The sequence below is a fragment of the Gracilinanus agilis genome, chromosome 4 (assembly GCF_016433145.1).
Source record: "Gracilinanus agilis isolate LMUSP501 chromosome 4, AgileGrace, whole genome shotgun sequence".
NCBI lineage: Eukaryota > Metazoa > Chordata > Mammalia > Didelphimorphia > Didelphidae > Gracilinanus > Gracilinanus agilis.
In genome coordinates, this window is record NC_058133.1 from 519,843,316 (window position 1) to 519,860,286 (window position 16,971).

Here is a 16,971-nt window from a genome sequence, read left to right on the forward strand (position 1 = left end):
TCTTTCTCTCTCTCTCTCTCTCTCTCTCTCTCTCTCTCTCTCTCTCTTTCTTTCTTTCTTTCTCTTTCTCTCTCTCTCTCTCTCTCTCTCTCTCTCTCTCTCTCTCTCTCTCTCTCTCTCTCTCTCTCTCTCTGTCTCTCTCTTTCTCTCTCTGTCTCTGTCTTTCTGTCTGTCTGTCTGTCTGTCTGTCTGTCTGTCTGTCTCTCTCTTTTCTTTCTTATATCTTCTGTCTTAGAATCAACACTGTGTATAGGTTCCAAGGCAGAAGCAGCCATGGGGGTTCAAGGGACCTGCCCAGGGTCGTACAGTGAGGAAGTGTCTGAGGCCAGATTGGAACCCAGGACTTCCCATCTCTGGCCCTGGCTCGCCATCCTCTGAGCCACCTGGCTGCTCCTGGAATCAGCTTTTAGTCCTGGCTTTTTTTCCTAGTTTCCTCCCCCTCCTCTAATTTTTTCGAGTTCAGAATTCTGTTTTTTGTGTGTCCAAAGGCCTCCTCAGGGCCAGCTCCAGGCTTTTCCCCTCCCTCAGTGTCCTTTCTGGGGCCACCCCAGCCTCGTGCTTTCTTGAGCTCTTTTAAAGGTTCTCTGCTCTCTCTTGGGGACGGGAGCCACAGACAGAAGGGAGGCCGCCTTCCCCCTGAGCCTGGCAGCCCTTCTTAATCCGGCCGGCTGTCCCGTGGGGTGGGGGTCCCCGAGTGCTCCCCCCTCGGGAGTGGCCTTGCGCCTCTCCTCTCAGCAGCTGAGCACGGCCGGGGGCCCATTTCCTCCTCTTTCAGCACAGAATTCGGCCGTCCGTCTTCGGTGACGCGCTTCCCCTCCGGCGCTCGCTGTCCACAGCTGGCTGCCCATGTGTGCGGGCCGCACGGTCCGGCACGCCGTATATCAAGCGGCATCAAAGGCCCCGCAGGACGGAGGAGCCGCCGCCGACCAACCTTCTGGCATTAAAAAGATTTCATAAAAGTCCTGGATAAAACGAGGCTTTCCTGCTTTTTGATGTGAGCGAGCCGAGAAACGTTTCCTCGTTAGGAGAGCCGACACGCAGCCGGAGGCCCGGCGGGTGCCCTGCAGAGCTGCAGCCTCCCGGCCATCTGAATGCCATTAGTGCCCGGGAGGCGGGAGATCAAAGCCTGGCTTCTTCCTGGAGGAGGCGGCTAGCTCTGCTGAAGGGGGGGCAGACCCAGCCCGTGGAGGCTGTCCTCGCCAGCTCAGAGATGGGCGCTCGGGGCGGGGGGTGTCTCTGCTTCCTTGGGGTGTAGGTGAGCGAGCCCCCACCCAATGGCCGCCCTCGCCGCCTCCCCTTCCTCTGGCCTGACCACTTGGGCCCATCCTGGAGAGACTCTCCATGCTGGAAGGTTTACAGAAACTTCTGAGAATCACATTCCAAAGGCCGGCCACGAGGCCCCCAGCCTGGCACACACGAGGAGAGCCAGAGAGACGTGCCCGTCCTCATGGAGCCCCGATGGGGGAGCCCGGAACAGCCCACGGCCCGGGGGGGGCGGGCTCGGCTCCAGGGAAGGCCTGCCGTGGAGGGGGGCTGCGGAGGCTTCTGGGAGGAAGTGCCAGGAGGAGGAGGAGGGGGAGGGGAGGAGGGCAGCAGCTCCAGGCTTGAGGTCAGCCAGGGGAAAGGCCAGCCCTCTGGAGGGCTCTCAGGCCCCCGGGGGTCTCCCTTGGCTGCCCAATGCCTAAAGGAAGGCGGATCCGGCCTCTTGGGCTCTTCGGTCCCTCCGAGGCCCGAGGCTGGGCGACACAAGCCAGATTTCAGAGCGAGGATGGGCCCCAGAGAGGTGGTCACGCACATGCACTCACACGTGTACACACACACATGTGTACCCCCACACACGTGTACACACACATGCCAGTCTGGCCTGGCTGGGATGGGGGAGTCTCTAATTCTCTCCTCGTGGCTGCCTCAGTCTCCTCATCTGTAAAGTGGGGGCCCGCCCACAAGCATCTGGGGATGAGGAGGGGAGCATTTCCTTCCTGGGTTTAAGGGCCTGGATTCGAGTCCCGCCTCCTGGAAATGTGAGTCCAAGGAGGGAGAAGCAGAGGAAACAGGGCGGGGCAGCAGCATCTGTCCATCCGTCCTTCCTTCCTCTTTTCCCTTCCTCCCCAGCTGGGGGGGGCTCTGGGCACCCCCCCATCCTGGGTTCAGATCCTGCCTCTGTGCCCCTCTGTCTGTTGGGTTCCTCCCCTTTTCCCTGAACCACACCCCGGCCTTGGCCCGGATTGCCGGCTCTGCTCACCTCCCGGCCTCGGCCTCCCGCCCGGGATGGGGCTCCCCCGAGGCCTCACACCCAAGCCCAGACGCCCCTTGTCGGCGCCCTCCCTGCTGGGCTGCAGTTTGCTGGTCTGGAGAATGGCCGGGCAGGAGCCGGGCCTGGCTGGGCCCCCACAACGGCCTCCGCTAAGGAAACCCCCTCGTAAAGCTCCCCTAGAAGTTCTCGGGCACGACGGAGCTGGGGGGCCCCGGGGAGCCTCGCTTTTCTTTTTAGGGGGGCTCCCCGGCTCTATCGGGCCCCGGAGAGGAGAAGGCGCCTGCCGAGCGCCTCCCAGGCCTTCCTGAGCGCCGCCGTCCTGACGGGGAGGGCAGGCCGCGGCCTCTGTGCCTCAGTCTACCCAAAAGGGAGCTCGGCGTCTGCGGCCCGAAGGCGGCCCCTTCCCGCCCCCCATCTCGTACCTCGTTCCCCAGCAGGGCAGACACGCAGGCTTCGGAGGCGTCGCAGATGGCCGTCAGGTCGTGGCCTCCTTCCAGGGCCAGCACGACGCGGCCGCCCGCCAGGCCCATGAGCTGCTTCGTCAGGTAGCCGAAACCTGCGGGGGGTCAGGGGGGACGAGGTGGGCGGCGGCCCGGGCGCCCCACCTCCGCTCGACTCCCCCTTCCGGTCTGCGGGAAGCCGAGGGGTGTTCTCTTCCCTGCCGGTGCCCCCAGACTTGGGCAAAGTGTGGGTGCAGGCGGGGAGAGCCGGGCCAGGCGGCCCAAAGGGGGGCAGGAGCAGCCCTCATTCGAGGCGGCACCCCGTTCGCTGGGGCCCCGCAGCCTGTTCTCTGGGGACAGTCCCGGAGGGGCAGAGCCAAGCCTGGGCACCGGTACTGTGGCCCCAAGCCCAGATGGGGCAGGCTTTGCCGGTGCCTCCTGCACCCCCTACACCCCCTGCACCAGGGCCTCACGGAATCCCCCCAAAGCCGGTGAAATTCCCCGAGGCGCAGCGCCCATTCCCCCGCGTGCCAAGGCCAAACGCTCCCAGGGGTGCCGGGGGCACGGCAGGACTCTGGGTGCCCCCCGGGCACAGCCTGGCACACAGGAGGGGCCGACGCCACCTTCTTCGGGCGTCTCCGCTGCCCGCTCGGCCCTGTGCGCCAGGCTGACCCTCGTGGCGGGGAATCTCGCGGCGGCCATTTCTTAGGCAGGAACGGCCGGCCCAGAGCCCGGGAAGCCCGCGAGGGCGGGGGGCTGGCCGGGGGGTCCCCACTTACACTTGGCCGACAGGTTGTAGCCTCCCAGGGGCGTGGGGTGACCTTCGACGGCATCGAAGCCCGACGACACGAGCACCACGTCTGGGGCAAACTCGTTGGCCACCGGCATGACGACGGTCCTGCGACACGGAGGAGAGAGCGTTAGCCGCGGGGCCCCCCGACACCCCAACGTGGCCACCCGCCGCCCCGCTCTGCTCCGGGGGAGACGGGCCGGCTGGAGACGACGGCCACTCGGACCCTGGAGGCTGCGATCGCTGGCTGCTGGGCTGACTGGAGTCAGAGGGCCCGAGTTCAAGTCCTGCCTCAGACACAGAGCACCAGTGACCGTGGAAGAGTCCCTGACCACATGCGGTGGGGCTGCCAACGGCCGGACGATGGTCGGTCGGCCTCGGCAGAGGGAACTCCTGTGCTGGGAATCGCAGCCGCCGTCTCGTCTGCCCAGGATCTCCCCAGGAGGCCGAGGCCAGCCCAGAAGGCGGCCCGCCGGGGCCCGCTGGGGGCCGCAGAGGACGGGGTCCGGCCCAACGTGACGAGGGCCTGAAGGGCCTGAACGGGGCAGGGCCGGGGGAGGGGCTCGGCCGTCCGGCCCAGCCGTCACTGCTCTGCTTTCTGCCGCTCCGGTGTGGGTACGGATGGAGCCGGGGACGCCGGCAGGGCACCGGCCACGGCAGCCCAGGGGAGCCGCGGCTCCTCCGGCCGGGCCGAGCTCGGCAGCACGACGGGCTTGTGGTCATTCTGGGGGAACCTTCGCCTCTGACCCAAGGGGGACGGGCTGAGCCTCGTCAGGGACAGAAGGACGCCCGGACGGCCGCGCGGCCCGTCGGGGACCCTCTAAGGGATCTGCCGGGGTGGCTTCCGCAGCCCCTCCGTCTCCCCTGGTCAGCTTTTCGTGCTCGCTGGCCGATCACTGGCCTCCCGGAGGCCCTTCTCTCTGCCTCCGGGGCTGGATCCGCTTCGGACAGGGGCCCAGGGAGGAGGCCTCCGTGCCGGTGCCGCCCGCCGCCGTCTGGGCTTGGCTCGACGCTGACCATCCCAATCGACTGGGGGGTCTGGCGCCCGTCTGCGGCCGTCCTGACTCTCCGGGGCCCTGTCCGGGGGTCTCCGGCTAAGACACACCCTCTTCTCCAGGCCGTCTGACAGATGAAGAAACTGAGGCAGAGGAGGCCAGGTCGTCCTCAGGAAGGCGAGTCTTCCCGGCTCTGAGCCCGGAGCTCCATCCTCTGAGCCAGCCGCTGCCCTTTGAGCGGGCCCAGACGGACAATCAGCACAACAGAAAGACGGCCATCTGGCAACGGGGGATGTGCTAGTTGGCGCGACTCGCCATGAGCCGCCCCCAACGGCCGCCGGTGGTGAATGAGCAGAAACGGCAGGAGGGAGCCCGGAGAGGGGCTGCCCGAAGCCTCAGGAGAGGAGCCGCAGACAAGGCCGCAGAGCTCCGAGGAGGCCTCAGGACGGGGGAGCCCTCTGGGGAGGCAGGGCTGGGGGATGGGCGGGCCGGAGGCCACATCGGAAGGGGACGCGAGAAGCAGAGAGCGTGGAGGCTGCGAGCGCGGCGGCGCCACCCAGGACACGAGCCACAGAGCGGACAAGAGACGGTCCTGGCCCGGGAGGGAGACGGCCTGGAGCCCTGGGCAGCGGCCAGCCAGCCCCATCACAGCCTTCTGAAGGCCCTGCCCAGCTGGGTCTGGCCTCATGGCCGGAGGGAAGCAAGGCCACGCCGTTCCCAGGCAGTCCGTCCGTCTGTGCGGAGTCTGGCCCGGCCCCTCCGGGGGCTCTCCCAGAGCCTGGGCGGCACCTTAGCTGGAGCATCCACGTAAGCAGCCGGTGGAGCCTGACAGCGCCTTCCCCTCCTGCCCAGGAACAGGAGAGAACGAGCCGACTGTGCTGGCACAGCAGGCCTTGCCACACGCCCACAGGCCACACCTCCCTGCCACGAGGGTGACGGGCACAGCGGAAATGCCCCAACCTGTCCTTCGGCAGAGACAGAGACAGAGACAGAGAGACAGAGAGAGACACAGAGAGACACAGAGAGAGAAACAGAGAGAGAGAGAGACAGACAGACAGAGAGACAGAGAGAGAGAGAAACAGAGAGAGAGAGACAGAGAGAGATAGAGAGAGAGAGAGAGAGAGACAGACAGACAGACAGACAGAGAGAGAAACAGAGAGAGAGAGAGAGAGAGAGAGACAGAGAGAGATAGAGATAGACAGAGAGAGACAGAGAGAGACAGAGACAGAGGGAGACAGAGACAGAGAGACAGAGAGAGACAGAGAGAGACAGAGACAGAGACAGAGACAGAAAGAGAGAGACAGAGACAGACAGAGAGACAGACAGAGAGAGAGACAGAGACAGAGACAGACAGAGAGACAGACAGAGACAGAGAGACAGACAGAGACAGAGAGAGACAGAGAGAGACAGAGCGAGGGATGAGGGCGAGCTCCAGGCCAATCCTGCCCCTTCTAAGCAATGGCAGTAGCGAGACACGGGCCTCGGGCCGGACGGTTCGGGGCGCCTCACGCCTTGGCACACACGGCCGGGGCTGCGCGGGGGTCCGGCAGGGCCTCGGGTTGGAGCCGGGGCCGTCGTGGATTCACGCCGAGAGACAAAAGGCCGTTTTCGTGGGCCGGCCTGAAGGGAAGGGGTTAACCCGGCCGGGCCGCCCGTCTCCCCCCTCGCTGGTCCGTCTGCAACTTCAAAGTTGGGGCCGGGCGTCGGGGCTGCTTCGAATTAGAGGTGGGGGCTGGGGGCACCCCTGGGCCTCCTCTGGATCCCATTAGCGCCGATTCTCTTATCTTGGCCTCGTCTCGGCGCGGTCCCGGCAAATGCGACGTGGCAGCCGTGGGTGCGCATAACAAGGTGCAGCCTGCCCAAAGGGGGGCGAGGGCAGCCCCTTCTCTCCCGGCCGTAAATCGTGGACATCAAAGGCCGCCTTCCATTCCGGTCCGTGGCGAGCGGAGGACGAGCCTCCTCTTCAAAGAAGCCGCTGGCCTCAGGGCGCTGCTCCCTGCGGTGGCGCTGCCACGGCCTTGGCATCGGATTCTGAGGATCTCTGGGGGGCCCGGAGAGGGACGGACGGAGCGGGGGCGTCCCTGACACCAGCACGGGGGGGGCTGCCCCGAGGCTGCCCCCCCAGGATGGGGCTCTCCTCCTTCACTCTGAAGCAGGCAAAGAGCTCTGGACTCGCATGTGAACCCCACCTGGCCAAGGAAGGGCTGTCGGGCCCCCCGAGGGAGGGGGCAGCTAGGCTGAGGAGGGGGCCGGCGGGAGCCTTCAGCCTTTTCTGGGGGCCCGTCCGTGTGTCCATGATGGCTGCCGCCTGCCGCTCACGAGGAAGCCAGACGGGCGCTAGTTAGTTCCCAAGTCTGGGTTCAGGGCTGAGCTTGGGTCAGTCCGGCCTTCTCTGGCCCTCTCGATGACCCTGGAATTCCCCAAGGACTGAGCAGCCGCCATCAGCACGGGGGGAGAGACGTTGTCCAGCGGAGCGCCCCGTCCCCCCGAGGCTGGTGGCGGAGGACCGGCCCCGGGACGGCTGTGGGTGGGCGGGGGCCGCCGGCAGACAAAGGGGGACAGGCAGGGAGGCTGTCGGGACGGAGGGGGGTGGGGGGCACCCTAGGAAGGCGGGGCCTGGCTTTGAGCAGAGTGAACCCCCGAGAGGAGGTGGGAGAGTGATGGTCAGGATGGGAGGCGACTGCCAGGCCTGCCCTTTCCCCCTCCCCAGCACCCTCACAGCCTGAGCATCCCCCGAATTCCTGGGGCCCCAAGCCCGGAGCTCCCAGAAATGAAGGGACTCGGCCTGAACCCCGATGCCGTCCCCCTCACTCCCGGCTCTCCCGTCAGTGCCGGGGCTTTGCCCGTGTTCGAAAGGCCTCCAGAGAGACGCGGGGAAGCACGCGGCGGCTCTGCTGGACGAGCGGAGGAGCCGGCCATACGGCGGTACCAGAAGCATGGCAGGAGCGCCGCCGGCCGGCCTCCCCCTCCCCCTCCAAAGCGAACATCCCAGACGACGGCCAGAGGGCCGAGGCGGCCACCTGACGCCGGGCGCTTACCTGAAGGCAGTCAGATATTCGGTGTCCCCCATGGGTGGGTCCAGGCCGCCGGTAAAGGCCATGTTCACGTTGAAGCCGACCCCGGGCCCTGTGCCGACCTAGGACGAGGAGGGGCGACGGTTAGCCGGAGCCTCTGCCAGGGCCGCTCTGGGGGACGCCCGGGCAGAGGCCGGGACGGACGCGGCCCAACGGCGGCTCCGCCGGGGTCCTGGAGAAATCTTCCGAGGGGGCCCTCGTGTGGCGCCCAGCGAGGGCTCCCGAGCCGTGGGGCGACTCGGCTCCTGCCACAGGGCCCCTCCGGACATTCAGAAGCCACAGAAAGGGAAGGGGAGGCCGGACCACGGCCGGGAGGCCACGGGGAGAGCCGGGAATGACGCTCGCCCGCACTTTGGCTTCCGTCTAAATTAAACCCCAAGAGGAGCCTCGGGGGCCCCAGGAGCCCCGGCTCGGCGCCGGCTGCCGGGAATGAGGAGTTGGGAGTCAGAGGACGGGGTTCGGGTTTGGGGCTCCCCACTCAGGGAGTGTCCCCGGGGTGCCATGGCCGGCCCCTCACCTCGTCGGGGGCTCCGCTGCCGGGGAAGAAGTTGCCATCGTCGTAGCGATGCAGCGAGATGTAGAGGACGTTGGGGTCGCCGTAGAAGGCCTGCTGCGTCCCGTTGCCGTGATGCACGTCCTGGTCGGGAGAGAGGAGGTGACGGGCCGTCCCGGGGAGAAGCGGGACCCCACCCCGGGCAAGGAGCCTGTTGGGGCAGCTCCGACCCAGGCCGACCATGGGACGGGCACGGCCCTCCCGGGGCCCGAAGGAAGGCACCATGCCGACCGCCACGGCACGTTCTCGAGAGAGGCCACGTGGCGGCGATGCCCGAAGGCTCCAGAGACTAAGGCAAGACGCCAGGGGGCTCCCCTGCCTCCCGCAGGCACAAGGCCCCCCCGGGGGGCTACATCACTCTTAGGCTGGCGGGTGAGGCCAAGGGCTGCCGTCACCAGAGGCTGCACTGTGTTCGAGGGGATGCCCAGGGCAGGGCCAGGAGGTGAGGGGCCCAAAGGTCTGACAGGGAAGGAGTCTTCCCCATGAGGTCCTGGGGACCCCGAGACCCAAGGGGGGCTCCAACCCTGGCAGCTGAGCCACTAGGACACACGTTGGGGTGCAGCTTTAGAAGGGGGCATCTGGGGCCGGTTACAACCGAAGGGACAAGCTGGATTCTCAGTCTGGGCGGACGACACCCCACCGTGCCAGGCCGCACACAGGGGCCTTCCTGAGGCAGCGTCTCCCCCCGGGCAGGCCTTTAGCACGCCGAGGGCAGGGGGCTCTCTGTCACGATATCTCCAGGCGCCTGGTATTTGGCTCTCTCTGGCCCCATCGTGCCCCTGACAGAACCTGGGCCACCCAAGGGTGGGCGCCTATGCCAGGCCCGCTGGCTCTGAACCGCCCTGCTCTGGGCGAGGCTCCCCGAGATGCCCGTCTGTGCCCGGCTCTCCTCCACTCACCCAGTCCACGATGAGAATCTTCTTCACGTTCAGCCTCTGCTGGAGCAGCTTGGCTGCGATGGCCACGGAGTTAAAGTAGCAAAAGCCCCTGGAGGAGAGGAGAAATGGGGAGCGCAGCATCAGCCCCCCGCCAGACAGAGCCCACAGGGGCAGCCGGGGGGTGCCTGCCCCCCAAATCACTGAACCCCTGTGGGGGGCCAGGGCTGACAGAGGCTGCGAGGATTCCTTCTCTCCTGCTTCCCCACCTTTGTACCAGCTGTGCCCGTGCCTGGCATGCTCTCTCCCCACCTACACCCCAGATTTCTTAGCCTCCTGCTGGGGCTACTCCTCCCCAGCCCCAATCACCCTGAACACGAGCTCTCTGAACACAGGGGTCCCCGGAGCCTGGCACGTGGATGGACCCGGACGTCTTGCCACTCTGTGCTCCGAGGGCTGACAGTGCCCGAGACAGAGGGCACCAGCACAGCCGTGTGCCATCCGGGCCCTACTGGTGGCACTTGGGTGTCATGCTCGATCACGTGGGTGCCACGGGCCACCCCCCAGCTCCCCAACGTGCTGCCAGAGCGAGGCGCCAGGAGGCCCCTCATCAGTGTCCGTGGGCCGGGCGTGAGCCACTCAGGATTGCACCTACAGCCTCACGAGCACAGGGCCCAGGTCAGGAGGCGCCTCAGAGGGCCCCATCCTGCTCCCCAGGGACAACCCCCAGAGCCTCGACGGGGCCGGCTTCTGTGTCTTCACGTCTGGGGGCGTCTCCCCTGACGTGAGCAAGTGACTGACTCAAGGTCACCCGGCCCAGCCCCTCCTGCCAAGGGGCTGAGCTAGGCTGTGGCTCCGGGCCCAGACCCCAACGGGCACCGAGGCTGTCTGGAGGGGAGGGAGGGCAAGTCTGCTTTCCGGACTCTGTTCCTGGCTACAGCCGGGCCCTGCTCAGCCCTCTGGCTGGGAGGTTCTTGAGTGATCTCCGTGTGGCCTCTGTGCAGCCTCATGTGACCTCAGTGCGGCCTCATGTGACCTCTGTGGGTCCTCATGTGACCTCAGTGCGGCCTCATGTGACCTCAGTGCGGCCTCATGTGACCTCAGTGCGGCCTCATGTGACCTCTGTGGGTCCTCATGTGACCTCTGTGTGACCTCATGTGACCCCTGTGGGTCCTCCTGTGACCTCTACACAACCTCCAGGGCTCTCAGGTGACCTCCACATGACCTCCATGTGGCCGCGCACAGGGGAACTGTGGGGGCGCGGAGGCGGGCGGACGGTACTCACATGGGGGTGCTCTCCTCGGCGTGGTGGCCCGGGGGCCGCACGACAGCAAAGCCGTTCTGTAAAGGAAACCGGAGCAAAGTGAGTCATCAGGGGGGCAGCTGAGTGGCTCTGTGGATAGAGGCGGGGAGTCCTGGGTTCAAGTCTGCCCAGCTCAGTGACCCCAGGCGAGTCCCTTGACCCCTCTTGCCCAGCCCTGACGCTTTTCTGTCTCGGAGCCGATTCTTAGAATGGATTCTAAAGTGTAGGGGTGAGGCAGGAGAGTGGGGGGCTGGGCCTGCACCCCAACATGTGCTGGGGTGGTCCGGGGAGGCTCTGCAGCCTCCTCAGCTCTCGGGAGCACGTGTGGGTCACTGAAGGGCCCGCCCAAGGCCTCGGTCCCCTGCGTGGCGGCAGGGTCCGGGCGGCCCTTCGTGGCCCCCCGGGGGTCGGAGGACTCGCACCTTGAGCTCTCCGGTGGCCACCTTGAAGACCAGCTCCACCACGCAGCCCACGGCCAGGCGGGCCGCCCCGGAGGAATGCACCTCGTTCCAGATGGTGTCGCTGTCCACCTGCGGAGACAGAGGCGGGCCTCGGGTCAGTCTCGCTCGGACGCTCCGCCCTCGAACCCTGCGCGCCCCCAGAGGCAATCTGAGGGGGCCTCCTGGCCCCGGCGAGACGCTGGGCTCGGGGTGCGTGTGGCGCCTCCAGAGGCTGGCAGCCCCGGGACGTGGCACCGTGCCGGCCCGCAGGAAGCTCCTAGCCGGGGCCCGGCGCTGTTCCCAGGGGAGGGCCGGGCACGCCACACCATTTCTAGGCTCCGGCTGGGCCTCTGGCCGCTTCGGCCCTGCCTGCGGGGGCCTCGAGAGGGAGACGGGAGGATGGCAACGGGGCCAGGATGGGCCCGAGGATGGGCCACTCTGGGAGGCTGCGGACGGCTTGAGGAGACGGCCGCTTGGACACGCCGGTCACCATCCACTGGGGCCCAAATCCGAGATGCACGTTCGGAGGAGGGACGAGGCCACACCAGTGCTGAGCACAGCCACCCCCGACTCGAACCCGGGCCCTGTGACTCCCGAGAACATCACGGACACCAAGGCCGCTGCCTGTGTCATCTTCCAAGTGCTCCGGCCACAGGCAGGCGATGGGCTTCCTCTGCACTTTACAGACCAGGAAACGGAGGCTCCGGCCCACTGACCAGCCCAGGGAAAGGGTCCCAGAGGGCCGGCCACTGCCTGCTCCAGGGGCCGCAGTCGGGGAGTTCTGAGGTCCTTCAGGCTAGAGCTAGGCCGGGCAGGTCGGGGCTCCCGGGGGCCTCAGTTGGGGGTGACCCGCAAGGACCCCCCGGGCCATCTTTGCCAATGTCCGGCCCTGCCAACGTCTGGCCGAAGGCCCGGGAGGCTGTGAGAGGCCAGGCTGGGTCCGCCCCGTGCAGAGCCCGGGTACAGCTGGGGCTTCCAATGGTCCAATGCCAAGTGTGCTTCGTGCCTGATCAGCTGCTCCCCGCACACACGTGTACACCCATGTACACACACGTGTACACACGTGCTGGGGAAGCCCCAAGGAGCATCCACACGGACGCTGGCCCAGGATCACGGCCGCCATGACGGAGGAGGTGCTGTGGGGAGAGAACCTTCTGGGCTCCCAGAAGATGAGAGCGCCCAGCCCTGGGGGCCGAGGCTGTGGGTTCGAATCTCGCCTTTGCTGCTTCTCAGATGAGTCCGCTGGTCTCCCGGGTTCTTCCTCCGTCCCCTTCAGCTCCAACCTTGGAGCCTCTCCAGGAAGGGCATCGTGCGGGGAAGACGGGTGAGAGGCTCCGAGGACACCGCACAGAAAGGGACCGAGCGTGGCCCCGGCAGGCCCCGAGGCCTCCGGTCAGCTCTGCAGGGGCTGCCCCTCGTCCCCCAGCCCCCGCTGTGAAGGCCTGGGCTTTGCACCCCCCGAGGGCCCCTCTGTGGTGTCTGAAGCCCGGAGAAAAGGGGCCCGTCAGGGCAGGGTCTTTGGACCCCCAGGGCTGCCCGTTGGTGCTTGGGGGGCTGGGCCAGCGTGCCTCAGTTTACCCTCCTGTGCCCCTCGTCCCCATTCTGTCTCTGTGAGCCCTGCATGGAGCTCGGGGAGGCCGCGATGCCCGCTCTCGCCTGGCGCCCGCTGATGGGATCAAGCTCAAAGCCACGATTCTGCCGAGACTCCGGAAGAAAACCATTTTGTCTCGTTTCCGTGACGGGATCCAGCCGTCGGGCCTCGCCGGCTACACAACGGCCTTTAGTGTGGGCGCTCGGACCCGAGGCTCCGGCGGGAGGTGGGGAGGCGAGAGCCAGGGGCGATCCGGGCCGACTCACACTGACGAGGGGGCAGCTTCGCCCCGACCGACGCCCTTCCAGGATCCCCCCAACGCCCCGAGAGCCCGCCCTGTGCCAATACTTAACCCCCCCAAGGCTCCGTGCCCGGGGCAGACACCCCGCCCGGCATCTGTCTCAGGCCAGAAACTGAGCCTTGGGGAGGGGATGTCCACACTGGAAGCTCCCCACACCAAGGAGAGGCATCCACCCTCATTCGTGGCAGGACAGACGCCCGGGCCCAGGGCAGAAGCCCGCCGAGGGGGCGCCTGGCAGCCATTCCCGCCCCCCACTGAGGCCCGGAACAGACGGAGCCGACACTTACCCCCACGCCGCCGCAGGGCAGCCGGACGAACATGGATGTCAAGGAACCTGCAGGGAAACAGAGGAGCGAGTGAGCCGCGACCCCGGCCGGCCAGGGAGCCGGATCCTCTCCGGAGCCCTCCGCGCCGGCCGGCGCCAGCACGAGTGGGCAGGTGCCAGGCAGCCTCGCCCCTCCGGCCCCCTGCCCTGCCTCGTGCTGCCGCGGAGGGGGCCCTCCCGACCTCGTCCCCGCCGGGAGCCCGACGCCTCTGGCCAGGCTCTCGCCCGCCCGTGTAGACGCTGAACTCCCCGGACAGAGTAATGAGAGACGGGGACGAGGAGGCTTTTCCGAGACGGATCTGGAGGCAGAAATCTGGGCCGAGAGCAGAGCCCAGCCTCGAGGGGCCCGATGAGAGGGCCCCGTGGGGCCGGCCTCCCTTGACCTGGGGCCGGTAGGGATGGACCAGAGTGGCCACTGACCAGCCCGGGGAAATGGGACCTCCCGCCTCCCCTCCAGGAAGACAGAGACTGGGGACGACCCAGAGCCCAGCGTCCAGGGAAGAAAGCTCTGGCCTTTTGGAGCAGGCCGGACGGGCAGGACAGTCCGGGGACGGCCTCTAACCTCGGCGCCCATTAGAAGCAGCCCGGGCCCTCCTGCGCCGACTCTGGGAGTGTCTGAGTCCCAAAGGAGGTGGCACAGCCAAGGGGGCCCCTCCCTGCCCTGCCAAGAGCCCAACTAAAGGGCGCTGGAGGGGTCGCCAGGCAGCGCAGTGGGTAGAGGCGGCCTGGAGGCGGGAGGTCCCCTGGGACCCCTCCTAGCCAGGTGACTGCATTGTCGGGCCCTCCCCGCCCCTCTCTTCTGTCTCCAAGAGGGAAGGGAGCGGCTCCCCCCAGGCCTGGAAACAGCTGAGCTCGGGGGCAGCAGCTGGGCCGCGGGACTTGGGTGGCAGGAAGACCCGAGTTCAAATCAGCCTCAAATATTCATGAGCCACAGGACTCTGATGGCCTCTGTTTGCTCAGTCGGTGCCTCCCAGGGCTGCGGCGAGGACAGGCCGCCTGTAAAAGCACTAAAGCACACAGCAGGCGCTCCATAAATGCTCGTCCCCTCCATCTGCTACTGTTCATTCATTCCCAAAGAAAACATCCTCACAGTCCACGGCGTGCCCACAGGGGCAGTGAAGGAGGGCCCAGGAGCCGGGCAGCGACCCGGGCAGGGCCGTCCGTCCAGGCCGAGCGCGGGGCGGGGCTGAGCGAGCGAGCGGGACCCCAGAGCTGCCAGGCCGAGCGCGGGCATAAATACCTAGAAGTTTCTTACTGTCCAATTTCTGCCTGTTCAGGGGGTTCGTGCCGTAGAGCAGGGCGTGCGCCTCCGAGTGCACCGTCTGCAGCTCCTCCAGGGTGGCCTTCCGGCCCCGGATGCACTGGAAGGGAGGGGGGGAGGGTTAGTGCCGGCGCCCCCCCCGGCTCCCCGCCGTCTGTCCGCTTCGGGGGGGGGGGAGAAGCCCCCAGAGAGGTGGGGTGGGCCACGGCAGGCCGTGTCTGTCCCCCAAGGGCTGCTGCCCGCCCGCCCATCCGTCCACGTCTGTCTGTCCATCCAGCCATACTACCCAGGCAAAGTCTCGTTCCGGCCCTCGAACCCCTGACCCTTGTCCAGCAGAAAACCACGCTGAGCCCTCCAGGGTGCCAGTTCCGGCCACCTAGCGGGTGGCACCCTTGAACTCCTCCCCCGGAGGCCGGAGCAAGACGGGCTGGGCGGGGGCCCAAGTCCAACCCCAGCTCTGATGCTCGGGCTGTGACTGGGGGCAAGTGTGGGCCGCTGGCCGGAGGTCTGAGGGCCCCCCTCCCCTCCCCCCCCAGCTCTCCATCTGGGAGCCTGGAGCCCCGGAAGGCCTGATTCTCCCAGACCACGTGGAAGGACGGGGGGCACCGCCAGGCCTTTTTGAACCTTCCCTTCCGTCTCAGTGGCCAGCAGTCCCGAGGCAGAAGAGCCGCCAGGGCTGGGCCATGACCAGTGGAGTGACTCGCCCAGGGTCACCCAGCTGGGAAGTGTCTGAGGCCAGACTTGAACCCAGGACCTCCCGTCTCTAGGCTTGACTCTCCATCCACTGAACCCCTCGGCTGCCCCAGGACTTTTCTTCCTAAGTAGTGGCAAGAGTTCCGGATGGGGTGTCAGAGGACCTGGGTGTGAGTCCAGACCCTCTGGGCCAGGCCAAGGCACTTTTGGTCTCTTGGCGGCAGCCGTGTGCTCTGTCCAGTGGGGGCCCCTGAGGGGAGCCACCCTTGCTGGTGGGGGGCTGGGTCTGAACCCCTCTGGTGACGGGACGGGCCCAAAGAAAATGGGCTCAAGAGGAGGAAGTTCCCTCAGTTTCCCTGGAAAGGAGCGTCATGGCCGTTGTCGGAAGGGAACAAAGATGCTTTTACTCTGCTTCCCCGGCCCTTTGGGGGCGCAGAAGGGCGGGAGAGTCAGAGTGGGGGGCTGCTGGGGGGCCGCACACTGAGCACGCTCACGAGAACCCAGCGGGGCCAGAGGCAGCCCCCGGAGCTGACCCTCCTACAGCAGCCGAAGCTCGGCTTGATCCTGACCGGCCGCAGGCCGCCACGGAAGCTTCTAAGAAGGGCTGACGGACGGGAGGCCCCCCGAGGGGAGGACGTGAACCCAGGACTCCTGACCCCCAGCCGGGCACGTTGTCCACCTCTGGCCATGACGACACTCGCTCCACTCGGTCCTTTTCCTCCATCCTCGGACGCAGCGCAGGACACACTTGGGGCAGAATCGGCGTCGGCGACGGGGCCGGATTCAGACACGCGACGCCCGGAGCCGTTCACGTCCAGGGAGACGGCCGTGATGGCGCCTCCGGAGCCGCCGCCGCCTCCTCGCTCGCTGCTCGAGGCCCCGCGAGGATGCCCAGGAAGGGGGCGCCGAGGGCTCCGCACACGCCGAGGATGCCCAGGCTGGGCCGAGCCGCGCCGGCTCCCCAACTGGCCATTGGGAGGGCCTGGACGAGGCCAGGGTGGGAGCGTCTCCTGTCCGCGTGGCGCCCCGGCTCTGGACCTGGGCCGTCCCCAGCCCATGGGACGGCCGCTCGTCTCTGCAGAAGGTGGACAGGATGCCAACCGGGCCTCAGTTTCCCCATCTGTAAAACGTGGGCCGCTGAGACCTGAGGAAACTCGCCAGACGCTCTGCGGGTCCCGAAGCGCTCCACGGACGTCCCGGGGCTTCCTGAGCGCCTGCGGCACGCCGGGCACCCCGTGCTGGGGGAGAGGACGGCCCGGGCAGGGGCTCCTCCGGGAGGAGTCGGCCTGCCTCGGCCATTTCTGCCAGATCGTGGCCGTGGAATGGGGCGGCCCATCGCCATGACGACCGATGAAGAGCCGAGACGGCGCCGTTCCCCGCCGGCGGCCCTGGCCTGGCACCTGGCCTGGCACCTGCCCGCGGCCCTCCTTCCTCCTCCGGGCGAGTCACAGATACAGATGGGGGGCCTTCGGGGCGGGCCAAGCCAGGAAGGAGGCCGAGATCCCCTCCGGCTTCGAACGTCTCCTTCTCCCGGCAGGACGAGGCTGCTGTGACAACAGGCCTGCCCGGTGCCGGGGGGCGGCACAGAGCCGGGCACAGAGCTGGGCACCGCCGGCTGCTCGGAAGCCCTGCGGGCCGGCTGCAATTCCACCCTGTGGGCAGCAGGGACAGCCGAAGCTCCGACCCGGCCCAATGCTGCCCTCCAGGGGCCACGGCCAGCAGAGGCTCCGGCTCAGCCTTCTGGGGAAAGGGGTTCCGGCCCCCCTTGGGCTTTCTGGGGGCCCTCAGTGCCCCCCAGACTGGCCGATGTTGTTTACTTGGTCTGACCCTGGCCGGACTCCTGCCTTTCCTCCTTGTCCTGAGGAGACGTCCTGGGAGGGGGAGCCATTGGGAGGAGGGGAGGGGGAGGGGCAGAGGAGGGGGAGGGAGGCAAAGGGGGGGAGGGGGAGGGGGGAGCTGCTCTCCCGTTCTGTCCTCTCGGACATTCAGGCCCACAAACTGTCCCCCTGGCCAGGCTCAGCCAGTCCTGACAGAAGCTCGGGGGAAGGGCAGAGGCACTCCAGGCGGGTGGGCTGG

At 67.3% G+C, this 16,971-nt stretch overlaps 1 protein-coding gene across 1 annotated transcript in view; it reads right to left on the bottom strand.

Annotated features, from left to right (window-relative positions):
- The window catches only part of HDAC4 (histone deacetylase 4), a 92,707-nt gene that overhangs the window by 9,970 nt on the left and 65,766 nt on the right, over positions 1-16,971 (bottom strand). The window contains exons 19-27 of the mRNA XM_044675696.1: positions 14,182-14,302; positions 12,904-12,950; positions 10,707-10,814; positions 10,267-10,322; positions 9,006-9,093; positions 8,071-8,190; positions 7,518-7,615; positions 3,474-3,592; positions 2,677-2,810 (exon numbers count right to left, since the gene is read on the bottom strand). Coding sequence (XP_044531631.1) covers positions 2,677-2,810; positions 3,474-3,592; positions 7,518-7,615; positions 8,071-8,190; positions 9,006-9,093; positions 10,267-10,322; positions 10,707-10,814; positions 12,904-12,950; positions 14,182-14,302 — 891 coding nt within the window. The remainder of the gene's footprint in view (positions 1-2,676; positions 2,811-3,473; positions 3,593-7,517; positions 7,616-8,070; positions 8,191-9,005; positions 9,094-10,266; positions 10,323-10,706; positions 10,815-12,903; positions 12,951-14,181; positions 14,303-16,971) is intronic.